Source organism: Phaethon aethereus (genome assembly GCF_964289735.1).
Source record: "Phaethon aethereus genome assembly, chromosome: 17".
Classification (NCBI taxonomy): domain Eukaryota; kingdom Metazoa; phylum Chordata; class Aves; order Phaethontiformes; family Phaethontidae; genus Phaethon; species Phaethon aethereus.
In genome coordinates, this window is record NC_138593.1 from 2,958,272 (window position 1) to 2,984,979 (window position 26,708).

The 26,708-nt window shown below is 42.9% G+C and overlaps 1 protein-coding gene across 2 annotated transcripts in view; it reads left to right on the forward strand.

Moving 5' to 3' along the window:
• Positions 1-368: 368 nt before the first annotated feature.
• The window catches only part of KDM2B (lysine demethylase 2B), a gene marked incomplete at both ends in the record, with an annotated part of 116,944 nt that continues 90,604 nt past the window's right edge, over positions 369-26,708 (forward strand). The window contains 4 exons of one of the 2 annotated variants that reach the window (XM_082007833.1): positions 369-419; positions 1,551-1,695; positions 4,609-4,687; positions 12,143-12,189. In XM_082007833.1, the coding sequence (XP_081863959.1) occupies positions 369-419; positions 1,551-1,695; positions 4,609-4,687; positions 12,143-12,189 (322 nt within the window). The remainder of the gene's footprint in view (positions 420-1,550; positions 1,696-4,608; positions 4,688-12,142; positions 12,190-26,708) is intronic. The other variant, XM_082007834.1, reaches the window with a different exon arrangement.

The window sequence follows — 26,708 nt, forward strand, 5'->3', positions numbered from 1 at the left end:
CCCCCCCCGCGCCGCTCGGCGCCTGCGTGCCGCGCACTCGTGACCACAGCCGCGCGGCGTGGCCGGCGGCCAGCTCAGCACCGGTACCGCGCCGCTGCCCCACAGACACCCCCCACGGCCCCACCGGTGTTTCCGTTCCGGGCACCGCGACGCCTGCGCCCCCGCCCCACACGCAGCGCCTGAACATGGTTCCTTAAGGGCTTTGCAACGCGCCGCCGCCGCCGCCCCCCTCCCTCCCCTCCACCCCCCCCAAAAAAAAAGTGCTGGTGCAAAATTGCAAAACTTTAGCGAGACCTGGATGGCTTTTGGTGTTTCCTCCTCCCCACTGGGGCCAAAAATGCAGGACAGGAACTGTTGACAATTAAGTGATGAAACTCTCCAAAAAAATGGAGGCAGAGCGAGACTCTGGAAGAAGATTGGTGTGTAGCTGGCTTCTGTTTCCTATTTGTGCCTTTTAATTGATTTTGCTTAATTGTTTGCAAAGGGAGAGATGCATGTAAGGCGTAGGCAGCGGAGCGACTTAGTTTGCAAGAGACACTGGGGAAGGGGGTGGAATTTAACCGCGGGGAAGGAGAGGGTGGGACGATTATAAATTTTTTTTTTTTTTTTTTTTCCTCCTGTGGGTAAGGGGTTGTGCTGCTCCACCGCGCGTGTCCGTGGGGCTGCCGGCCGGGGTGGATTTCGCAGGGGGAAGCTCTTCCCGGGAGAAGGGGCCGCCGGTGCATCGGGCCCCCTCCTCCCGCCGGGGAACCCACCTCGCTGCGCGGCCGGCCGTCCCCCGCCGCCAGCCCCGGCTCCGCGCCCGGGGCAGCGGCACCGGCCTCCGCTGGGCCTCCCCCCACCGACACCTCCCTATTGCATTTTAACCCGCTCCTGCCCCTCCCCCACGGCCACCCACCCCCCCCCCCCCGCGGCGTGGGGAGCGGCGTGGGCGCTGCGCACCCCTCGCGCCGTGGCAGAAAGGGAGCTGGTGTTTAAATCGCGGCTTCCGGTGTGACTGTGGAAACGCTCGGGTTATGTAAATACCGAAACCTGGCTGCTGCGCGTCAGCTGAAATGATTCGCCCCCCTTCCCTTCCCCCGGGGGAATTACCTTGTATTCACGTGCAAAAATAACAATAATAATAAAGACGATCCGGTTGCGAGCGAGCACCGGCCGCGGGTCACGGTTTCCGACGGGATTGCAAAGCACACCGGTGCCGTAGCTTGCGAATTTTCGGCGAGTTACGCCGGTCTCCGGTAAACGGCAGCGCCTGCCCGGCGGTCCGGGTGGCCGTTGTCCTGCGGCCACGCACCTGTCGTTCGTGCCTGCCTCCCTGTCACGACATGGACAAGGTTGTGCGTGCGGCTGTGCTGTGCCTTGCTCGGGTCCAGGTTTTGTTCACTTGCTGCCTTGTCTTCATGGTTTCCCCGCAGAATCTGCTTATCAAACCGTCCTGCACCATCCATGCGCTTTCCTCCCCCACCGACCCCGACTTTTTACTTTTTTTTTTTTTAGGTTTTATTTTCCCCGCACAATGTGTAGCGGTTTGTTTTGGTTTTGTTTTCTAGCGGTCTATCGGCAGAAGGCGATACGACGAGCACGAGGACCTCTCGGACGTGGAGGAGATTGTCAGCATCAGGAGTTTCAATTTGGAAGAGAAATTAAAGAGTAAAATGTATCGCGGGGATTTCGTGCATGCCATGGACGGCAAAGGTAACTGCGCGGGCCGGGGCGCGGCGTGGGCTGCCCACGCGGGCTCGCTCCGCGCCCGCAGCCTCCACGTGTCTCTCCGCGCCCCGGTTCGTATTTCGCGCCCGCGGATCCGGTGACGCCGGGGCCGAGCAGCGGGGAGGGGGCGGCGGCGGCCCCGGGGTCCCCCGCAGCCCGCCCCGCCGCGGGGGCTGCCCCGGGACACTCCCCCCCCCTTCCCCCCCGCGGCCGGGGGGTGGCTTTGGCCCCGGCGCGGGGCTCGGGAGGCGGCGGGGCGCGGAGGGCTCGGCGCTGCGGCCCGCGGAGAGGTTTGCCCTGGGTTCGGGGGGGCCGAGGCACCTTTTTTCGCTGCGGCCTTGGGGCAGCGGATCGCGACCCCCAGCTGGCTGTGGACAAACCCCGGCCTCGTGCAGGGCTCCCTCTCTAAGCCGGCTTTCTCGGGAAAGAGGAGTTCTGGCTGTAAATCCTCCTGAAATGGGCACAACTATGGAGCCACTAATCTAGTTCAGAAAATTTGCTTTTCTCCCCCAGGCTTAGTTTTGCGTGAGCATTTTAAGCTCCTTTAGAAAAGTTAACGTGGTGGAGAAATTAAATACCTATCTTATTTAGGAAGGTGTTTGTTTAGGAGATAAGCTCAACCCTGGCCCCTCTTCCTCCAAACAACACACAGACACCTATTTTTTAGCTGGAAAATGTTAATTAATTTTCCAGAAAGTGATACTGGGTTCTACCCTCATCTTCCAAACGCTCCAGAGGCTGCCATTGCTACATGCTAAGTAGAACGCAATCCACAGCTTCCCCAGCTCAGCAGCTCCAAAATCTTTGGGTAGCTTTCTCCTTTCTAGGGAACTTGAAAATAAATGAGTGTCTTTTGTTATTTTGTTGTGGTCTGTGTCTGCTTTGTTGGACCCCACAAGGGATTTAAATGCTTTGTTGGGGCATTAAAAAGAAAAGGTCTGCTTTCCTATTTGCTCTGGTTTTATTTTTACTACTGGTTTGGGTTTTTTTTCTGTAAATCCAAGAGTTGAATTCAAGCGAGGCAAAACAATGACAGTGGTTAGCAAGAATAAAAACATCAGTTTATATGAACACATGGAATTGGTTGAGCTATATATTAATTTAATTTTAGTTCCCATGTCCTTGTTTTTAATGATAACTCTTCTTTGATTTTTTTTTTTTTTTTTTTACTAGGAATGTGGGTCGGAGGTTTTCCTCGAGATGCTGCAAGGCACTGGTGTGATTTTTGCCTTGAATGCAGTACATCACAGCTTCTTGTTCTCTAGTTTGCTAGGCTATGTGTCTGCCTCTGCTTCTCCCACCGATACTATTCTTGATGTTTGTTGACTTTCTGTCTTGGATGAAAGTGTCCTTAAAAAAATACCCGTGGTTTATTTATTTGCTTACCTAAAGCCAGAACAGTTTTAATGGGAATGCCTATGAGAAATTAAGATTTCTCTAGGACAGAAATATTTGTTTGGTCACCTTAGGTAACTGGACTATTCATTATACTTATTTTGAGACTAGTAGCAATGAAGTTTCTGTCATTTTAATGTTTTTGTAAATGGGTAATTACTGTGCTCTGATTTGGTAACTTTAAGTAGGAATATTACATCCCTACTTGTCGTGATTAATAACTGAACACAGCAAGGAAAAAGTTGTAAAAAGAGAGGGAAATACATCTGCAGACATGGGAGCTTAGCCTCTGCTTCCCCTATTTCTTTCAGTATGGGTGTTTATAGCAGAGAAACATCGCCAATACAAGCTCGAGTCTGAGGTGCTCGTGTGCTCCCCGGAAGCATGTACATTGCTGGCTGAATCTTGGAAAGTTAAACTACTTGTGTGCACCTGAATATAGCACATGAAGTGTCTTTGGGAGCGTGTAGCGTATTTTGTAGTGCTGAAGAGTCAAGCAATGTCTTCCGGTTTAAGGTAGCATATGGATGCTATCTCAAAGTCTTTTTTTTTCCTGTAAGAAAGGGGGAATAGCAGGGCGATAGAAACAGTACGTGGCCACGACAGGAATTCCTCTTCTCTCTGTGGCAGAAGGCTCCAAGTGGAGTGTGGGGTTGTGTAGTCACGGCTCACCCAAATTGCCGCCTTCTAACTTTCTCTCTAATCCCCAAATCACTGCTATTGTATCAGACTATTGCATAAAGAAATCCCCAGGAAGGGCCAGTTCTGTGTAATCCTTAGAGTGAAGCAACAAGGTGATATTGGTCAGTGTTAACATAACAAACTTGTGTTTAATTTTCAGTTTGCTTGTCTGTTATACCGTGACTCTCACATGAAAACTTAGTTTTTCACCATTTTCCTAAGTGCCAGGAGCTGTATAAGATTCCTGTCTGTCAGCTCCTGCAGTTACGTTTCTGATTAATTAAAAAAAAAAAAGTACTATGTTGAAAGTAACAGTAACCCTCACATAAAAAGAAAATTATGGGTTCATAGAATCAGGGCTTTCTGCTGTACCCAGATAATGCTCGCAAGAAAACATGTTTTCTCCTAAGTAGAAATGTATAACTTAAAACATATAAACTTAAACATACAGTTTAAACTACACATTTGCCCAAAAAGTACTAGGCTGATTTGCAGTAATTTAGTTAGGATTATCTTTGTAACTGTTAATTTGGTATTTCATTACAGCCTGGGTGTTTCAACCCAGACCTTAATTGACAAACTCTGACTGGGTTCTATTTTCTGTGCATCAGTGAACAGGAAAAATAGAGAGCAGCTGGGAGAGCATTGTCTGTCATTTGGTTTCCGGTTTGGAGTTAAAATATGCATTCTCTTTATATTTTTCTTTAAGTGATAGTGGAGTTCTTTGGTAAGGAAAGGGAAATGAGGAGCATTTTGAGAAAATGTGAGGTGCCAATGCCATTGTAATTGATTTTGGATTTTATTTTTTTTTTATTCAAACAGATTTTACTTTTGAGTATGTGCAAAGAGAAGCTCTCAGAGTTCCCCTTATCTTCAGAAATAAGGATGGACTGGGAATTAAGTAAGTTACAACTAAATCTTGATGATTAATAAATGCTTTTATAAAATAACCATTATGCTTTCCACTTGTATGCGATATTTCTTTTGATGATCTCAAAATGTATTGCAATTAGTAAGACTGTCAGCACCCTTGAGGAGTGATTATTTTCCACTTATAAACAAGCAGATAATGAGGTCTATAAAACTTAAGTGCATACAGCGTGGTTCTACATAATAAAAAATAAGTCAGTGATGAAAACGAGAAATAAAATTCAAAGTTCTTGATTCCAATCTATGCTGTAGTGACAGAACAACCTCCCTTCAATTTTGACTTCTCAGTTGTTTTCTGCATAACAGGTGGAATGTCTAATGATGCCTGTAATTTTCCATTATAATCGTATCCCTACAGAATGCTACAACTTTGTAAATATTTAATAACATCTGGTTAAAATGCGGTATTATTAGAGTCTTTTTGAGGCTGCATTTTGTTAATACCCAGTCATAAAGGATTTGGTATTTTAATAAGCAAGTCCTGCAAGTTTCTTTGTAAAAGTGACAGTGTCTAAGAGAGAAATATTAAAATTATATACTTTGTCAGCCACATAATCCATAGTTTAGATAAAGGTTCCTGATACTTTTGGAAATTAGGACTATGTAACCAATTATACCTGAAAGACAGAAAATTAATTTTGTGAAAGCACAGTTATTTTGCTCAGTTTCAGCCGGAGCACCTCGAAGTTTAGGGAACTCAGGAGTCCCAATTATTTAATTTTTTAAAAATCAAGCCATCCCAATATAACTTAAGGAGAAAAAGAGAAGAAATAGTGTTTGGGGTATTTGACAAGCATATGTCCTTTTACTGTAAGAGTGAATAGGAACTGCTGTGATGGTTCTCATGATGTAATAAAATAGTTTTATATGTTGAACTCTGAACAAGAAGCGCTTAATAGGTGCTCAGTAGTAATTACAGTGATGTTTATTTTGTTGTACTGGAGTATTTTTTTTCTTTGGTTACTAAGCCCAGCTATTTCTCTCCTTAAGTCCTGGTTGCACGGTGTAGTTTCTTCTTAAAAAAATAATGCAAACACTAAGATAACCATCTTTTTCTTTGTTTGTGCAAAGCCTCTCCTAGATTGTATCCTAATTTTCTGTAGAAAATGTACATGTCTTGTGTAAGGTTCTAGAAGATGGGTAGAAAACTAAGTGAGAGAGGCTGGACACTTACAGTTTGTAAACAGTTCTAGGCTTCTATTTGGTGTTGTAGAAAGAGAACCTCATTTTTGTTTTGTATTATCTGAGAGAAGGTGTGGCCAGGTGGAAAGCATCTATTCTTAAAGTTTTTACAGAAGAGGGGGTACAAAAATGTCTCTTTTGATATTCCTGAAGTATACAACCTTTCATATAACATTCATATAAAAACCTGAGCAAACCTTGTTCATAGCTTAATTATGCTTCATCTGCAGAAGCCACCTCCTTAATCTTAGTTTATAGATTACATGACTATAGTATCACCTTTCCTGAATCATTTTCTTGTTTATCTTCTCCACTGAGTTTCCTTAATGTAAAGTACCATTTGTTCTGCCTTCACTCGTGACACTGTTGGACAGCCTAGTTCCTAGACAGCCAGTGACATCTCCATTGAGCGCTTGTCGGAATCTACATTTGCACTGCATGTGTGTATGTACCCATCACCTGAAGCTGAATAATTTTTGCTTCAACAGGAGCTTTATTATTTACAGGAAATTCCTGCTCCCTTAAGTGTTGTGCTCTCCACCCTACTCACCCAACTTGGCACCCCAGTTCCTCGCTTCCTCTCAGCCTCCAAATACAGGAGCTTTCCCTTCTTTCTAGGGTCGTTTTTCCTGCTGCGTTAGAGCCTCTGTTTTTCTGACCCTCCTTTTGGCTTTTCTGCTCAACTTGGCAGTGAAGTTGAAGGTTGTAGTTACTTTTTTGTTCAATTTATTTCTTCAAGAGATGCTTCTCTTGAAGAGAGACATCATCTGAGACAACTGCTCTCTCTATATGCATTGGTTTTAAATTGCTGTTTTTAAATGGCAAGTGACAAAAGCTTCAGGAATTTCTTCTGGAAGAAGCCTTCATCTCTTCTCTTTAGGAACCAGAGATACTACTGCATCTCTGCAGAGATGCTGTCTGCATCTTGAGATTGGCTTGAGAAAACTTGCGGACCTGGCAGTGAGCAAAATATGCACCTTCTCAAGCAACTACTATCAGTTCTACCAGCCAGATCTTCCCTCCCGTGCATGAGGAGGTTCACAAATTCCCCAAAAGGAGAAAGCTGGGGAGATGTTTCAGCTCCTACTGTGCCAACGGTACCCATTCAGCTCGTGCTCCATCAAAGAAGTGCAGAAGTGAGAGCTCATCCCATAGACACAAACATTACTGGGCTTCAGATCCTCATCTGCGCATGTCAGGGCGTTATCAGAGATGGGTAACGACTTCTGCATCCTGGGACCAGTGTGTTTCCTCTGGCTGGCTGTAGCAGACAGTGGTGCCTCCAGAACTCAGGCTGCTGATGTGCTGTAGATGTTGCACAAGATCCTTCCCAAAGACACCTTGTTTCTTGGTGCCTGTAACCACAAGATGTAATGTCTTTTTCTTCTTAATAGCTCGTTATGCAGGATTCTGTAATGAGGCAATTTCACCCTAGACATTTCAACATTCAGATCTCAGCTCGCACATCATTATTGGCTTCCCTGTTGTTCCTGTGCCCGAAATCTGGAGAGCTGCCACCTGGCATTCCGCTCCGCTTTCGGTTAGCTGTGTGCTTTCACTGAAGCCTCCTAGCATGATACTGCCTTTGGAGAGTGGTCTTTGGTCTTTCTTGATCCAGGGGTTCAGACACTCAAGATAATGGGATCATCTTCAAAGTACGGTCTCTTTTTTTTCTGTCATGTGTTGGCTTGTTTTTCTTCAAGATGTGTTGTTTTCAGATGCATTTGCGTTCGGCCTTCCTATTTCTCTTCCTGCAAGTCACCAGTGATTTTTTGTTAAGACCTTGAAGAAGAGAGTGCTTTGGCCACGTACCTGTCCCTTCTGTGGTTGTACACCATATGTACAGACAGGCCAGGTTCTAGATGTACTTCTGTATTTTCCTGAGGCAAAAAAAAAAAAAAACAACAAACACCTGGCCTCAAAATGCTTATGTGTACGCACACATACACAGCATGCATCCACATATAGATAACCACGCCTCAAGGAAGACCGTTGAAAATAAGGTACCTTTCTTTGTAAACATGATCAAAGCAGTCAAATAAATAGCAGTTTTTGAACATGCATCGGAAGTGAAGAGGTAACAGGACCAAATGCTGCGTGCCTTCGTTTCCAGTTGGAGTTCTGCAGCTCTGGCAGTTAGGATAATGCATCTTTTGAATTCTGGACTGGATTGCAAAGAGGTGGAAGAGGAGTAAATGCTAATCCACAGCAAGAGTTTTGGAGTCCCTTGCCCATCTCTCTGTCACACACTAATGCTTTGGATAGTGAAGGAGAAGTATGTGTTTCAGTTTTCTGTGGTGAGCTTCAAATAGTGTCAGCAGACAGGCTTGACTAGCCAGCTTTTCAGTTTCCTACCAACTGCTGATATCAGTCTAATGCTATTCTGACATCTTTCCTCCTTTCTAGGGCTGTTTCTCTTTCTCCCTTTTGCGAACCATCCACACGTCTGGTGCAACATCTTCCTCTAGCTGGAATTCACTGCCAGAGAAGAGAGTAAAAATACTGAAGCTTTTTTTCTTTTGAGGATTTTTTTGATGACTTAGTATGCTGACAAAAGTAAGAGCAAATTTTATCTGATACGTGAGCTTTGGATGGTTCCTGCATGGAATCAATTGAATTTTCCGTTTCACAGTTAGTTGGGTGAATTGTTTTTATATTTCCATTCTCTTCTGAATCGTTGAATACTGGCTGCTCTGGAGGATTAAAATACTACTATTTCTAGATCAGTAGTCTCTTATAGGACATTCAACATTGTAATATTTTTTATTTAAATGAGCATGACTTATTAGTTTGAAATGATGTTGTAAAGGAACTGTACACACTTGGGCATAAATGTCGCTAGAGTGAGAGAAGGTTGGAAACATGATTTATGTGCATTTTAAATGACAGAAGTGAAATGCATGAGCAAACTTTCCTATTTGGCACTCTGCAGGGTAACATGATTTAATTTGATTTACATTTCCACTTCTTACGTGTATCTATCAAAAGTAGCTGGCATGCAATGTGTGAGTTTTGTGGATGTGTAGATACATAAATGCTGTGTGCATTGTATTCCAGCAAGATCAAAATAGTATCGACACCTGCCTAACCGATCCGAAACGTTGAGAACCTTTAGTCTCATCATCCTGACATTTACTGCTTGAAATAATGAGTGTCATAGTCTGCTGTCTTCCATCACTAGAGCGAGACTGGACAGTTTGCCTTTGGATCCGAGTCATTTGCTGATGAAACGCAGGAACCTTACGTTCCACTTCAGGCTTTGGAGGAAAAAATGCTTTATTGGGTCTTTTCTGGCACTACTGTCTCTTGTCCGGAGGAGGCTGCATGTATCATGATATGGTAGATGAGGTGATCCACATATATGTAGGGTGACTTTTGAGATACAGCAGTCTATAAAATACATGCTGTAAGATGAATTCTAGACTTCTGACATTCTGAATAACTGATGATCCGTGCTTCCACTTCTGTTCGCTGTTAAGCAGTCAGCTTGCATGTCGGTGCCTGGCAGATGTACTAAGCATAGCTGAACAGTTTGGTTACTGTGCTTGGAGGTACTCCGCAATGGCGAGGAATGAGATGAATGAGGAAAAATTACTGTAATGAAACTTTGAAACTGCTTTCCTGTATATTTCTGACCATCGTGAGCTGTTACTTGTATGGCTAGAAGCAGGAAGGTCCATCTGTGAACTCTTAGCAGAAGAGGAGCTGTTTTTCTTAGAGGGCTGTTTGGCTGTTTCCAGGATTGTTACTTGGAGAGAGAATGCTGTTTGGAGAGATGTTGTCTCTTTTATCTGAACGGCGGTCATCTTGAATTGTATTGTGGTTAATCACATATGTATGCTAGCCAGAGCTCATCCTCATTAGGGCTTGAATAGGAGACTTATCTAGCACATCTTTAAACATTTACTAAACTGCAAGTTTGCACCAGTGCACACTAAGGTGTTTGCATTTCTTTTCTCTTTGAGGCAACATGATCTGTATGTAACAGAACGCCGAAAATCGCAAATGTAGTCAGTCATATTTTGGTGTTAAGTCAAGTCACCCTGCTATGCTATTCTTCACCTATTTTTTTACGGTATGTGAAATACTTTGAAGCATTCTTAGTGTTTTTACACAAGCTGCATTTGCCTGAAAACTGCAGAACAGTGAGGAAAAAAAAAGAAATCTCTGCTCAGTTCTTGCATTGTTGGTATTCTGGACTCATATGCAGAAAAACAAAGAAACCAGCACTTACTAATTAGTATAGGACTGGTGACATTCAAGAAACAGTGGGTTTTTTTGGCCATCATAGTGCTGTAGCAAACCAGCCCCAGTTGTGTAAGAGTGAGTGTGGCAGTCATGCTGGGGGGACTGGAGACGAAGATGTACAGTCATTTATGGTCTCAGCAGCCAGCAGAATGAGTTTGAATTAAAGCTGGATCTCCCAAGGCAACCCAACTACAAAATGGCTTCTCATACTTGAAACCTGCTGTGTTCAAGCCTGAAATTCTTCCCTTGGTGTACTCTTCCTCTAATGTGTGATACATCCTGCGATTGCAGAGGAAAAAAAAAACAAACAAGGATACGCCAGGTGTGCTCTCCAAAGAGCTAAACATGCAGTTTTACTGTTAGGGAGGATTGTATTCTTCCAGTTTGAGTTATGTTTATTGCCGGCTGCTGCTGGAGCTTTCAGAAAGACTGGATTTGCTTGTATGCATCTGGGTTAGGGCTGTTATCTATCTTGGTTGCTGATTTTTATTTTGATTTGTACAGATGTGAAAAAGATTGCCCATCTAATTGTTCTACATATCTGACATGAAATAGAGACAAGCTGTGGCATTTGAAGACAAGCCTTGCATGTTCTTGTTGCCCACAAATTATTCCTCCTTTCCCTACTTCTGACTTCCTAGTGCTTGGAAAAAAAGATGAGCTCTGAATGAACCCTGAAGGTCAGTAGATTCAGGCTGTTTCATTCCATCGAGGGAGTGAATTCCAAAGCTGTGGGGCCCTCGCAGCTAAATGCAAAGATGTGAGGGTTGGCGGAGACATAACAAAAGAGATTGTCCAGCCTCCACATCCCACCAGAGGAAGGTGATAAGGGTGAAAGAAAGTGGACAAACAGAATTTGGCAAATGGTTCTCAAGATATATGCATTACAGTAAACGCCTTTTTAAACTTTACTTTTCAGTGTTTTCTTAGTAGCAAAAACTATTGCTATAAAAGTTTGCCTATGGGCTGGATCGTTCTGCTTTCTAACTGAATTATGTCAAAAGTGCTTTATGACCAGAAGCAAGTTGTTTGTCTTCCACTCAGGGCAGTACAAGAGGCACAGAGCACCTAGCTGGCAGTTCCCACAGGGCTGTTTTTCATTACAATTCCTTAGTCAGTTTTTGTACGAGGTGAAGTGTGAAATACTGTCATTAAGATGAAGTCAACAAACTTAAAAACCCCACTACTGTTTTTGTTTTCTTTTTCCATCCAGTCCGTATGTTGCAGAATTTCACTCTTTCCTGACACTTAAATCTCACTCGATGTACTAGTCTATTGTCTAATTACATTAAACCCTAAAACACGGCCTGTGTTAGAAGTGATCTTATGAATGTATCGACATTGGTGAACCAATTATGCTACCATTTAATTTAGCTCTTAATTAGCCCAAATTGAATTGAACAACAATTTCCCTACCCACCAAATACAGCCAGGTTGTCTTCTGCCAGAGAAGGAGGTTTGGAATAGCCATTAAAACGGTGGGGCTTTAATTCATTATTTTTGGTATTTTATTTCCAAGCGGTGAATCCAATGTGATGATGATGTGACTTTGAACAAAGCAGTTTCACCACTCAGTTTGTATCCACTGGCAAATGTGGTAATGCTCACCTCGGGGAACGTATGTGGGGCATCACCAGTTGCAAACCGCTGCGAGTTGCTTAGCAGGAACAAGTTGTAAAGGTTTAGGATTTTATTGAAATCGCCCCCAACCCCTTCCCTTCCCTCCCACTCTGGTGCTGCTAGAGAGCGCTTGAAAAGACATCTCTGCTCTTCTTTCATTATGAGGAGAGAAACTTTTGTACACTTACCAATGCAAAGGTGTTATGTCTGTCATTAAAACTTGTGCTGTCCACACTTCAGAGAGGCCTTGCCCAACTCCACCTACTGCATTACGGACAAAGAGCGCTATACATTTATTTCTCTTTTATTATGGTAACGAAAGTGTACCCATACTTATCTTGACGGTATTTAATGTTGCTTTCTTTGCTAATTATAGAATGCCTGACCCGGATTTCACCGTCAGAGATGTGAAGCTATTAGTGGGTAAGTTATTTTGAATGCTCTGGATTAACTCTATACAGAAGAGAATTGCTTTGAAATACTTGGCCAGTTGTGTTTGTAGACATTTGTGATAACTCTCAGAATCTGGGAGAAGGCATGGAGAAGCAATTTGTAAATTAAAAAGGCTGGGAGAACCCTAATTAGTAGCTGTGCTGACCGGACTCTGATCTCATGCTGGATAATTGGCCATTTGAAAGAGAGTGAATGCTTTTGCTCTTAACAGGTGTCCTCCTACATACACTTTTGTGATCCTGGAAAGCAGCAGCTCTATTGATCGAGTTGTTTTTTCTTCTTTTTTTTTTGAATCTGTTGTAGAGCATCTGTTTGTAAAAGGTATGGTTGGAGCCATATCACCTTTTGCCTGTGCTCGCCCCAGTCTTTATCAGTGTCAGGTCAGGTCAGTGCTTTGAGGAAAGGTTGCTAAGAGAGACTGAGCACAAAGCTTTGCAAACTGCCTGTCTTTTTGATAAGACGCAAACCAGAGAAGTGGTGACTGGAATCATCAGATGTTTCCTAGCGATTCTTGCAAAAGAAATTTTTTTAACTCTAAGAAAAGCTGCATTTTGAGTAGGAGATTATACTGTGTGTTTCTTTGAAATCTGCTTTTACTGAAGATGGATGTGTTATTTAATCGTTTATCTGAAATTATTACTGAAGAGTGATACTGCACTCTCTGAAGTTGTCGCTGTGAAGCTAGCTGAACTTTGGATGTGTTAGCTGCGGTCCTTCACGGAGACATTTAACTGCATTCTTGTTATCTAGAATTTATTGGGTTTATTTACCTGTGTTCTGACAGGGGTTAATCTTTTAAATTAGACAAATTGGTACATTCTGAAAGAAGAATTTTTGAAAATTACTCTTGAGTTTAATAATCAATAGGAATATGAAGTCTGGGAAAGATGTAGTTAAGGAAAACAAGGGAGAGGAACTTGTGCCTCATTTCTATTCAGTTGGGGTTATCTGTGAAAGAGGGGTTATCTCTGATAACCTTCCTTCACAAACACCACTTGGCAATGTTGCTTAATTTATGACCATTTATAAGTTCAGAAAAAAAAGCCCCAAACCACTTTGGCCGAAAATGTTAGAGAGGTGGTGTAGGAAGTGCTATTCGGTAGCGTTGCTTTTTGATCAATCGGCAGTTAAATTAGGGAATAATATGAGGGTATTTGGAAGTCCTAAATTTTATGGATTTCCTAAATACCCACACGTGCACGTTTGTAGGTATGGAATACCTCTTTTTGCTGCAGAGGAACTTCATGCATAAACCTTGTAATTAGCTGCACTCTGTTTGCAGTTTTCTCTGAATTTGTTCCATAGCTGATAAACTGCCATTTCTGTCTCTGAAACTGCTGAAGTTGAAGGTCTGACTTGGAGATGTTTTGGAACAGTGTAGTGTTGCATAACAACATTGTTTTTCCTGTATAACAGTCAAAGAGTGGGAGTTGCACTTCCTCAAGATTGATGTCCCTTCAAGTATTAGGGGGTGGAGATTCCTGTGTACATGGCCAGCAAAGCGGGAGGATATTTATAAATAAAAGTAGATTTATAAAACAATGGAGCAGAAATAACAATCGCAATTAACTTTGAGATTAACTTTTACATTAAAATGTGCCGTTTCTCACAGCTGGTTCAGCAATCCCTGTATATGCTCTAGGACAGATCCCGCACGTCATGGGTCTTTTTTTATTGTGTTTGGACAAACTCCCATTGGAGTCATTGTACTGAACCTGTAATATGGTCAAGAACAGTGTCACCTGCTGTCTTTTTTTTAATACGGTTGATGACTTCTGGCATCGCAGGTGGAAACTTTGATTCAAAAGATCTAAAATATTTGGGAAATGGACTGTAAGTTACACCTGAAAAATCATGGTTCTTATGGCAAATGGTTTCTGTCACTGTGGAATTTGTGCTTGGAAATTTGTGTTTGGAATTTATGTAAGAGCCACATTGACACTGAGAGCACATGGGGGCAATTTGTGTCTCCATGCCAAATTTCTAAATTACCTACATTATAATGACTTCAGGAAATGCTGGTGAGCAATTTTCCTGTTGCATATCATTGCTGATAATTTTTTATAGTTTTAACTTAATATCTATGTTACACTTACAATCTAATGTTCAAATAAAGCAGCTGAAAATTCTTGTTTTATTAATAGCTCGTGTGATAGTCCCTGCATTTTATAGCAGACTCCTCAGATCCTGCCTGCACCTCCCGGTATCTGCCTTTCTGAAGCGCAGTGTTTTCAAAACTTATTCAAGGCCTTGCTGAACCTGGGAAGGGAATGATGTTTTGCAAATGTGAAATGGAATGATTGTAAGTCTCCACATCTGCATGTGCATGGGAGTCAACAGAGTGAGAACTTAGCTTGAAAAATGTTGTGTTCTGTGTAAACTTGGTTTGGGGTTTGTTTGTTTTTTTTTTTAAGCGCTCGGCATTATCGTATGCTGGTGCTATTTAAACCTGTCATTTGTTCTCTTTTCTTCTTCGAATCAGGGGAAGCACATTTGTTAGAGAACATTTTAAAGAGATGGTTTTGGGTTTTCCCAAAGCACATAAATTCCATAGGAAGTTACTGAGCCTTTGGTCTCAAGTTATTCTGAAATCTTGCTTTCTATTTATAACATGATTGTTCTATCATCTCCATATCAGGGTACCTATAAGTGACAAGGAAATAATGACAATTGGTAGCAGCTTTTTTAATTTCCCTTTGAAAACTGTAGTCTGTGGCAATCATAAGGAGGGAAAAAAAGGTGTTTTTTTGGATTGTTTTTTGTTCTTACTTGGGCTTTGGTGTCTATTTGATTTTAGTATTCTGCCAGACTTCCAAAGAAACATTGCCATGGATTGTTGGATTTTTTTTGTTGTTGTTGTTTTGTTTTCATCATTTAAAAAATGTGGATACCAGCTGTAATTGAGTTTGGTAATGTTTGTGACCGGCACATCAGTGTGCATGAATGGGCACCTGTGTGTCGTGTGTGGATGAAACACTCTTCCTGTACGGTTGCTTTACTTTAGAGAACAAACACTTTAAACTGTACCGTTGGAAAATGATTATAACTAGACTCCTACCTCCGTACGAAAGATATCCTGGATACTTTTTTAAACCTGAGACAGTGGATTAATTTCAGCGGTTGGAATTTGTCTGACCTCTGAAATGGCTGTGAGCCAAGAATACAAAAGGAGAAGAGGAGAGGGATTACTGGTCTGCGTAGGAATTGGAGACAATTCTTGAAAGAAGAAAAATTCTGTTGTAATTTAATAACTATTAAACTTTGTAATTCCATTGTGTAAGGTAGATTTGGTTGCTAATTCTGAAGGACAGAATGTCACTGTCACCTCTTCATGAGTTGATTTAAAATTTGATTAAGAGGGTCATTGGCCCTCTTTAATGTCTCCTCAAACATCTGCCACATCTGCACTAAAAGTTTGGTAAGTGTTATTTCTGCAGACTCCGTATTTTTCACTCTTGGCATGCCATGCTGGTGTATTGGTGGTGTTAGTATATGCATACGGACTACTTAAAAAACAAGTGCACAGCAGTAGCTAGTAAGTATTGGGGCTTTGTTTTGTTCCAAAACTTTTTGCACTTTTGCAATTGTTGTCGTTAGCTTTGCATAGAATTTTGGTTCATGCCCTTTATTTCTTTCATGTTCTTCTACCCCCTTGTTTTAAGGGCTCCCAGAAGTCTAGAGAACTTATCCCCATTCTCCGTTTCTTCTTCTCTCTAACTAGAGTCAGTCTTCCAGCAGGTAAACAGTGTATTTCAAGGATACTCTCAGCCGGGGCTCCTGGTGAGACTCTCAGACACTGTTCTTTTTTCCTGGCTGCTAGCCGGGTAAATGTAGGTCACAAAGCTCTCTAGAAACACTCCAGAAGTGTCTTTACCAGGGGGAAAAAAAAAAGAGAAGGGGTCAGCTGAAGAACTGATTATGGGGACTAACAGGTATGGGAAGTAGCAAGTGTTGGGACAGCACAATAGCTATTACTAATCTTTCCTCAGACTGTGTGATTCTGAGTGATTTATTGCTCATGCCCAGAAGAAGCAGCTATACAGAATAATTGAGGCTTTCCAGGCCTCTCGTGTTGGCTTCTTCCACCAATGGTGTTTCTGGGCCACAGCATGGAGAGGTGTCTGTCATAGAAAGGCAGAAAAGAAAAAGTGTATTTTCCCAGAAGTGTCAGCATGAATCTCCAAATGTACATACCTGTGTGAACGCTTTATGTTAATTACACTAAAGAACAAACGAAGTACACTTGCCAAGGTTAACCTGGGACTGAGCAAGGAGAAAGGTAACTGCCTTGCCCAGCAAACGGTTTGAAAGCCAGGGCTTCTGTGGCCATTGTTGACCTTCCCTAGTCTTTGCTACTCCGAAATTCAAGGACCAAATACAATCATTTGCTTTAGTCTTTGCTGTCAGAAAATCAGAGCATTACACTTTTTAATTTGTTTGATTTTTGTCTTTATATTATTCTTCACGGACATCATACAATCTGAAGAAGGGAGCACTGAGTAGTTTTGGAAGCTATGAACCATGTAAAGGAGAGAGAAGGAGGAAGCATACGTGAATGTGTGCATCAGTCTGAGCTCCTTTCTCTTTCTTTGATTACTTTTTTTTTGTTTTAGTGGTTTGCTTGGGTCAGCACTGATTGAGTTTAGAAGAGTATCTGCTTTTCTGTGGCATCTGCAGTGTCTCACCCTTTGACTTGTAATTTATTCTGCACTGCCGTTGTCTTCCTGGCTTGTCACAGTACGCCCAGGAGCTCCCTGGCTAGGTGTGGAGTCCCTGCGCAAGCATGGTGTCTATATCCAAACACTAGTAGCCACTCTGGATGTATTTGCTTTCATTTTTAATTTTTAGCTGACCCCTCTTCAGTTTGCTTGCCACAGGCTGGCGGTCTATTACCATTGAATCGCAGTTTTTACGCTCCTACTTAGATAAATTAAATAAACCACTAAACAAACACAGGCGGTGCTGCTGGGTCTGTAACGCGCATCGCCGCCTCTCTCTCCAGGCTAGCGTAGCTTTGTGTGCCCGGGTACGTGTTACACACCCCCAAAGTCGAGCTTGCAATCCCGGCTAGTGGCAAAAGGGGCGATTTCAAACCATGCTGAGGATTGTCAGAAAGAAAAGAGACTTTCAGTTACTGTGATCCCTGGGCTGAAGAGGTTAAAGTCGTGACCACAGCGGTCACTTCTGTAGGATCAGCAGCATTGTTGTATGGAATTCACCGTGCCCAGCCTGGCATTGTATCAGTGGGAACAGTGCAAGTACAGGACTTAGACTGTTCATGGGGTGGTCTAACAGCTGACATAAACTCACTGATTGATGTTATTTAACTAATTCACTAAGGATTTATTTATAGAATTAAAAAAATAAGTGTAGGAGCAATGAAGAATGTATCATCAGTCATGTATTTTGCTATTAAAATCTGATGCTGTAGAGTGGACTGGACCGTAACGCTTACGTGGATAGAAAATGTTTGGTTCCCTTCATTTAGTTGCTGCTTCCTCTTCGCAAACTGTGTTGAAAGGCTTTGGTGTTTCCATCCTGTATAAAGAATCTGAGTAAAGCTGAAAGCAGCGAAGCTTTTAATTGTGATAAAATTTGTGCATTGAGGTATGTCAGTAAAAAGCAAACATGACAAAGCTCCGAAAACCGTTGCAGAGGGCAATCTTCATCTGGCCCAAGGAGATGATGCACAAGATGGGACCTAATAGGTCATTTCAATATTTGATTTCTGTAAAATCTTTAGGCCTGGCAGCAAGCTTTGATCTCCAAGACAAAGGGTGAAAGGAAAACCAAGGCTCTGCATGTCCTGTTGCTTTCTTTGCTGTGAATAGCTGAAGAGATACCTGATTATTGCTGGGGCTTGCCTTCTTATTAGAAACACGAAAAGAACAGGAGCTGAGCCAAAAATTTCAGTCGTAAATTGAGTGTTTAAAGAAATGTATGTGAAGGTCTTTGCCTCAACTCTGAGTTTATAATCATGGTGTCAGTGGAGAAAGATAATAGAATAAATTACATCATTAAGTCCCAGACGTCTGCAAGGGAAAAGCCCTGTAAATACGGGGGTTGGCCCTGCCTGTGCAGGTCAGCCTTCCCTCATGCTGCTGACAAGTGCCGGTTCTGGAGGAGATGCTGTGTGCCGTCCTACCTCCGCTCGTGGTTTATTCACTGAGTGAATAAGGTGTTAAGGACTCCATTGTACCGCACTGAAGTGAGCAACTGAGCTTTAACATCAGTGGAAGAAATTAGACCTAAGAGTACAGGACTATTTCACCAGCTGTTAAGTTTTTTTCAACAGGGGAGAGACCTAAGCAAATTTTCTGAAGTTTGGCATCGCAACATTTTGCTCCTTGTAGGAGTAAGTGCAGTTCCACAGTGTAAGGTGCACAGTAAATAGTGTGGCCTTCTTTTTCCAGGTGGAAACCAGGCTGAAGAGTGGAATGAACTGCTCAGGTGCCTGTTCAGGGCGGTGCTGGAAACAGAATTTGGGGACCTTCCATTTCTGGTTTTCCCGTAAACTGTAAATGATGTACTGAACGTGGCGAGCCATGGCCTCTGCTGTGCAGGGGACTGCGATGGGGTGGAACAAGTTCCTTTACTAGTTAATGTAAGCAGGCTGATGTAAATAATTTAAATTCAGTAGGGACAGAAAGGATTACTGCCCATCAGGTGTACATAGCAGCGATAAGCTATGTGAGGCTCTGTGTCTTTCATTTAGCCATTTTTGTTCTGTTAAATATATATGCTGCTGTAGTCCCCCCGGAACTCCAACTAAAATGAGAATATATATGCCAGGTACTTCACAGAAAGACAAGAACGCCCCTAATCCAACCTTCTGGAAGTAGGGGGGAATGGAAAGAAATGGAAACGTTGTAGGTAATGATTATTCTGGATTTATAAAATGTGATATTAAAAACTGTACACACATTTATAGATGTATACATATACATATGTATAAATTTAATTCTGTACTGAATCAAGAATCTTAAGTGGTGTCTGCACAGAAGAGAAAATTGTGGTTGGTGGCGACTGCAGATCAGGTGGGTAAAGGCAGGAGGGAGGGCAGAGACGGTGTAAAACCGTTCTTATACATTAGCATGCATTTCTTCTCGTGCATTAGCCCAAGAGTTCCCGAGTTGGCTGTGCAAATGTGTTCAGCTTTTTGTTAGTAGCTCCTCAAAAAAGCTGAAAGCAAACCAGATAACTGTCTCTGAGTAACTATTTCCTAGTGATTTTTTGGTTCATTCCTCTTGCGTGTTTGCTCCCCCTCTCAAATTGATCTGTCCTGAAAATTGTATCGTGGATGAATTCACACCGAACTACAAAGCAAGTCGAGAGGCTCGTAGTGTGGTCTGCGGGCAAGTAGGGGAAATTTTGTCGTAATCAATGTACAGTTCTCCATCCTGTGAAAGAAAATTAGCCGTGTAGATACAAAAGAAGGACAAAGCCGCCACACACTGCAGTTCAGAAATCTTTCCATCATTTCCGCTGAATAGGGTCCTAGTGTTGCTTTTTCTATAGAGCAACGCTCCATTTGTTTCAAGGAAGTTGTGAAATTGGAGACGGAGTTAGGAGGGAGGCTCGTTAGAGAAACTTTGTTGTAAGGAGCGCTTCCCCAAATTAAAGCGGCTGTTCAAAGGAAGTGCAGAAGTCTGCCCTCAGATTTGCATCTAAGTCTTGATTAAGATGTATGGTTCTCCCCTGTGTGGGATTTGTCCTGTGAACAGGAGTGCCACGTCTGGAAGAGCAGAAGAGCTGAGTCATTAGCTGCTGTATCTCCAGGAGTCTTGTGTGGAGGGATAAGGAGGAAGCAGTGAGGTCTTTTCTCTGTTCCTAGTGTCCAAATAACACATTTTTCAAAACGCAGTGGGCCAGGCTTTTCTAGGGGAGAGGAGTCAACGCTGATCTCATGGAGGGGAGGTACTTGTATGAAATAGTTGCGTTCATTGTAAGGTTTTTCCTCTTGTTGCACATGGGGATTTTTGTGCCCCACGGTGGGATCTGTGTCTGGCTTGCTCTCTGGGTTCTGCTTTTTTCCTTTTCATGTAAGTGGGACTGTTGGCGTATTAACCAAAACTGAGTTAATGAAAACATCCTCATTGTTCTCGTGGTTTGGAAGGCCAATGGCTGTGCAGTTTTATAAAAAACAACTTGTGAACATGTTCTTCAGCCTGTGAGGATTCAGATTGAGGGCACCTCCGTCTCTGGCTCCTGCAAGTCACACCCTAAATTCGTCAAGAGACTGGGATCCACAAGAGACACTACACACCTCCAATAGCTGAGAGGGGCAGGGGGATCCAAGAGCACTTTGAAGATGGGAGATAAGGATGGCTCCTTGCAGGATGAGGCTGAGCTTGGACATTCCTCACAAGTGACTGTAAAATAATTGCATGTCATTTGCCTGAGGATCCAAAACCAAAATCTGTGCTTTAAGGCAGCTGAGTTATCTACCTGGCTGCAAACTTTTTCAAGGGGAAAAATGGAAAATCAGAAAGCAGCGTATGTCAAGGCCAGTGATTTGTCTCAGATGTTATAAGGCTATTTGCAGTATTGCAGCAACATGTGTGTGAGATCCAGTCTTTATAAAAACAAACAGTTCCTCCACCATATTGTTCTGTGGCCAAGACTTGTTTTAAAATCTCCCGCTATTTTTTAAAAGCTCTTTGTTTTAAAAATCAAGTTCCAAATGTCCTCACAGTCATGCTGTTGGGACTGCCAACGTGCTTCATGCTCTGAAGCTTCTCTGTAATTGGGAAATCTGCTAAGTCAGACCTCAACTAAAATCAGCAAATAAATATTACCACTGAAAATTATAACTTCCAAGTGCCTCTACGCTCGGGTGGAGTCAAAGCAATGGTGTATCCACAAAGGGGTTTGTAAGTACTGTTGATGTGAGCTGGCCAGACTTCTAGCTGTTGCATTTCTTTTTAAATGTGAGAACTACAAAGAGGAAACATCTGGACAATTAAAAAAAAAAAGGCACTGTTTTATTGAAGCGATTCATTCCAATTCTGTCTAGCAACATTTGTCTACTTCTGTCTAGCAAAGAATTGTCTACTTTTCCAAGTGCAGCACTGAAGACTTATTGGCTCATCCTTTTGTCTTTGTCTTTTTTTCTTTCTTTTCCCTTGAGCGACCTCTCCTGTTTTCTTTGTATCCCTCTTTCTTTGATGAGGCTGCTGTACTGTACAGAACCCATTTTACTCCCTAATCTTGTAGTAGCTTGTGGGGAAGTACAGATAAATCCTTCCAGACTTCAGCAAGTGCTGTTAGGATACTCGACCAATAACGATACAGAGATCAGCATACTTTGCTGTAAGCTGGACCAGTAGGACTTGACAGGTCAGTTTTTGTTTGTTTATTACAGGATCTATTAGTTCTTTGTGGGACATGAGCAGTCATGTATGTTGATCAGACAAGGTAACGTGATTTCTGAGCTGTCCCTCTCTCTGCTCCCTGTTTGCTCGGGGCTAGGAGAATTACAAAGTTGTGGAGCTGCACTGTGTTCTCTCCTGGGCAGAACTAAAATTAGAAATTAGACTTCAGAGTTTCAGAATGGATTTTTTTCGAGTGAAGGTTACATTAGTGATTTTCCTACAGTCTGAGGGCTCTACCTAATTTGTTGAAAATTGAAGCAGTTTGTAGCAGCTCTGAAGAAACCCTGTGGGACTTTGGCATCCGTGGATATTAAGGTGGAGCAGTGCACATCTAAAGTGGAAATCTCTCTACATGAAAGCGGCGTATTGCAGGCTTTTCAAAGGACATTGCTTCATTTACGCGCACCGGTTTTGTGCCTCTTCAATAGCTTATTGTTTAAGAATAAAAGCTCCAGTCTGTAATATCAGAAGGGGACACTGGGGCTATGGTTCGGAGTCATGGTATGATTTCCCACAGCAGCCGCCAGCACTGGTGCTGGACGCACATCCCTTACCCTCATGTTTGTGGAACTGTGCGGTGAAGCAGGCAGGGAGCTGACCCCACTTAAAAAAATTATTTAAGCCTCATCAGTTTCTTGAGTATTCGTGAACAGTTTGTATCATGAAACCAGGACCTAGGGCAGAGAGAGGTTAAAACTTACCCAGTGTTCCCGACAGACTGGAAATAGAAACTTGTCCCTCTAATTCCAGTACTGTGCTCTGGTGCCAGACCATCTTTTTCACCTAAACTGGCATCTAGTTTTTGCTGTTGCTGTCTATTAGGTTCTCTGATGTAGCATCTCTATTCCCTGTGCTACTCGATGCATCTAACAACTTGCTTTTTTGCCATACCAGTTAAGCAAATCTAAATTGGTGTCCTGTTCATGCTCTTCCTTCTCCCCACTTCTGCCATTGCTCTCCCGTCCCCTTGCTGTGTGCTGGCATGGGCTTTGCTCTTTCCTGCAGTAAAGGTGGTTTAGAAAGTTGAACTGGCAGAAAACTCACACTGTTTTCCTCCCTTGCAGGAGAGAGGGAGGAATATATCTATATCTAGATCTATTTAATTTTTTTTTTTACTTCTGGTTTAGCTCTCAGCACTAACGGATGCTGGGCTAAAGCATCATGGATGTAGCCTTCTACCTCTGTCGTGAGCTTCCACTGGGAAGCTGTGCACAGAAGAGTGACTGGTGAGTGAGCCTTGATCCATGATTAGGGCTTCTGTGCAGTAAAATAAATAAAAAGAAGGTATTTGATGCTCATTCTTTATGCTTTTTTTTGGTTCTTAGAAATAAAAATGAAATATTATAACACTCACTTGCCTATGTTTAGCATGTCCGCTGACTTGCCACTTTGGAAGTAGAACCATTTCTATTTTTAGAGCTGAGCTTCCTGTTTGAGCTCTCTTTAAGTTTGTCCTTTGCCTAACACAGTCAAACTCTTTTAAAAAATCTTAGTTAAACTGGGACAGTTTTGCTAAAAACAGTCATGTTCATGTCCGGATATAAACAGCAGAAAATCTGCTTTGAATTAACGTTATAATAAAAATTCAACCTCTCAAAAGAATGTATTTCCATGATGTCAAAACATGAAAGTGAAATTGAGCTGATGTGTTGATGTGGTCACTGCCATCTCAAACCTTCTGTCTTCAAGTGGGTTTAAAAATGAGTTGTCCATGTGGGAAAATTAAGCAGAACAGCTATTTTAGAATAACTCCACATAGTCGCACTGTCCTTCTGCAGTAAGCATCCTCTGCTTTAGCTCACCCAAACTAGAAAAGAGTTGTCTTAACCTGAAGCACCCAAAATCCTAAATATTTCATAGTAATTGTTATGCTTTAGTGTCATAATTTACCTTAGTCCCAAATGACCTTCAAGTGTAGCTGTGCCTTTACCTAAAAATATATATTAATATCAGCATGTTCTGGAGGTCTGATGTAATCGCAGCTATATACTTCTTAAGATGTCCTCATTAAAGTGTGGATACTGGATGTGTGGTGGTGTTGCCAACCCTTTGATGGGACACTTTTAAATACCAGTTCTAGACCAAAGGAGAGCTGCAGAATTGCCGAAATAATTCACACGTTAATTGGTAACATGAATGGTAGCTGAAGGTCTTCCTCCATTTCCTAATTGCCAAGTATCAGGAAATCAAGGCTATAATGTTTCTCGTTATGGGCTGCTGATGAGATTTCAGGAGGCAGAAAAGGTGATCTAAGGGAAGAGGCAACCTTTCCCTCCCAGTTCTGGCTGCTCCACCGCTCTTGATACTGAGGTCCTCCTCCTGGTCCAGCTTTGGTGCATGCCTAACCCTCAGGGGAGGTGAGACCTGGAGGATCAAGGAGCTTTTGAATCATCTCAGCCATCTCCCAAAACCTCTCCTTGATGGGGAGGTGAGAGCTGGATGCTGAGTCGCGGGCTGGGCTTTGGCACTTGTTGCCAGATGCCCTGGGCATAGCCATGCTCTTCTTTCCACCATTGATGTTACTGGTGGAGCACATCACAAGAAAGTATAGCTTGGAATTTACAATGTAAATAAGGTCATAAAAAACTAAACTGTCCTTTCTTTGTTGGGGTGTGGTTCTGAGGCAGCTTTCCTGAAAATAGAAGGAGAATAGATTGCACTGATCCAATCAATGCTCCTTTGTACTTGTCTTCCGGAAAATAAAGAACTCTGCTATTGCCAGATTAACATGTCACTTAATGAAATAATTTAATTTCTGCAGGATTCTTAGTATGCAAAGATGCTCCTGATAGTGTAGAATACAATGATACTATAAAATGCTATTAACATGAAATAATTTAATTTTTATAACATTTTTCCTATATTTTATCTGTTACTGTTAAATATGTTTTATGTTGAGACATTTTAGGAAATGATCAATGGTCTTAAAATAGATTTGATAGATAAATAAAACATAAGATTTTCAACAAAGTTATAACCCTTCCCACATTCCTTAGAACTTGTATTATTGTCCTTTCTGTAATTGTTCCGTGTTTGCTAGCTCTGTCTTTTCAGCTACCTGGAGTATGCTTAAACTGTAGGTTAATGCATTTAGATATTGTATAAAAATTAAAAGTAAAATGTTTTTTCTGGGTGGATTTTTTTTTTTTCCCCATGTGGTTTTCGCTGGCTGAAGTTTCAAAGAATGACTGAAAATTAGTGTCTTATGTTTTGGGTAGATGTAAGGATACTAACTGATTCTATACAATGCCACTAAAACATGTTATTTGCCCTGAGCCTCTTTCTTTAGTCTAGTCCTGTAGCATTAAGGCTTAAGACTTTTTGCTGGCTTAAGCTCTTCCTGTGGACATGCTCTAAATACCTTACCTTCCGTTGCGTGAAGAAATCTAATAACATGGGTTATTGCAGTTTGGCAGTTTTATACCAAATGATGAAGCTGCAGACACCGAAGAGGGGAAGGAGAGGGAAGGTACCTGTCAGCTACTCGTAGCTTCACACCTCCATGAGAAGGAAGGAACTTGAGCCCCGCTGAAGAGGCTCCTGACGTGCAGGTCGCACGGCCTGGGGAGCTGGGGGGGCTGATCCCGGGGTGTAAAGGGGAAAGGCCGCGCTGCGAAGCGGGAGCTGGATGGCTTGGGGATACTTGTTTCCCGGCGGACCAGGCTGTGCTGGGGAAAACGCTGGGTGAGGAAACTGGCCGGGAGGCGTGCGGGAGAGCGCGTGCAAGGGCCCGAGCCGGACTCTTCCTTCCCTTTGTTCTTCTGTGCCCTCTGGTGGATCTGGGAGCGATGGTGTTGGTACGTGTCTCTGAACTCAGGTTGTTCTCACCCTGGGTCTGAAATGCGGGGAATGTCGTGAATAGCTTCACTTGAGCAAGGACTTTCTGCTCCGATTCACGTCCCTCCCAGTTTGTACGGGATATCATAATGGTCTCCTGCGGGTAGCAGAAGAATACATGCTTTCCAGCTCCGGGAGCTCTGGAGGGATTAACTGGGATGCAAGTCAAAGCCTCAGTCTTTAGGTACAATTAACCCACTAGTGAAGCTAGCAGACTTCCTAAGGCTCTGCCAAAAATCCTGCTTTACAAACCAAGGATGTTTTTTTCCCCAGTAAAGAAGCATAAAGATTAGAAAGGACCAGCAGGCCTGTCCCTTGGCATTGGAGGTTGGTTTCTGGTTGTAGAATCTGTATTGCACCTGGGGCACGGATCTTAATTCAGTCACAAAGGGTTAAAATAATTCCCCAAGGTAGCTTTATCCTCTTACTGGACAGGCTTGGTGATCATTCTTTCCTCTGCAGAGGGAGAGTTGCAGCTTTTCCTGCCGGCAGTGTGCTGGGGAAGAGGCAACAGCCTAGAAAACACTGGTGTCATTTTCACCTCTGAGTCACACCTCCCGCGCGCTTCTCCCGCTCTGCTGCATGGCTCATGGTTGCTTTGCTCATGGGCCACCTCTTGCTTCCGCTGCTCCTGGTATCAATGCCAAATCCACGTCAGGGGAAAGCATGGGCGCTTCTGACGGCTGGAGTCTGGTAGCGTGGATAATGCAAGTCTGAGGCTCTGTCGGGTCCAGGCAGTGCTTCACCTTTTTAGAAATGGGAAATGCCAGCTGTTGGACCCCAGAGGAGATTATTAGAGTCCTAGAATTCCCCAATCACTGCTCCCTCTCTGGAAAAGTGTTACATTATTCTATAGGCGAAGCAAAGTGTGGGGGCAAATTCTGCAGGAGGGACCGATGAGAGCTTTGCTGAATGACTTTGGGGCTGGAGCCCATCACCCCTGAAGTCTCTGGGGTGGTCTTGGTGAAGCTGTGATTTGTGAAAGCGTTTGCTGATGCAGGGAAGGTGCCTGTGTAACTTGCATTCCTGAAGTGTAGTTCTCTTTCTGACTAGAGGACAAGGTTTGCCTCCCTGTTGCTCTCCAAGTATTTTTGTCAAGAAGCCCAGAACAGAGAGGAGCAAATCTCCATACCAAACCAACCTGTGCAGGGTGGGCAGTGGGAGGCAGGGACCCTACACAAGTCATTTTTCCTCCAGGTGTTCATTTCTATGTTAAAAAAAAAAAAAAAAAAAAAAAAAAGAGATATTGCAGCATATAGCAATGTTGTAGGATTTAAT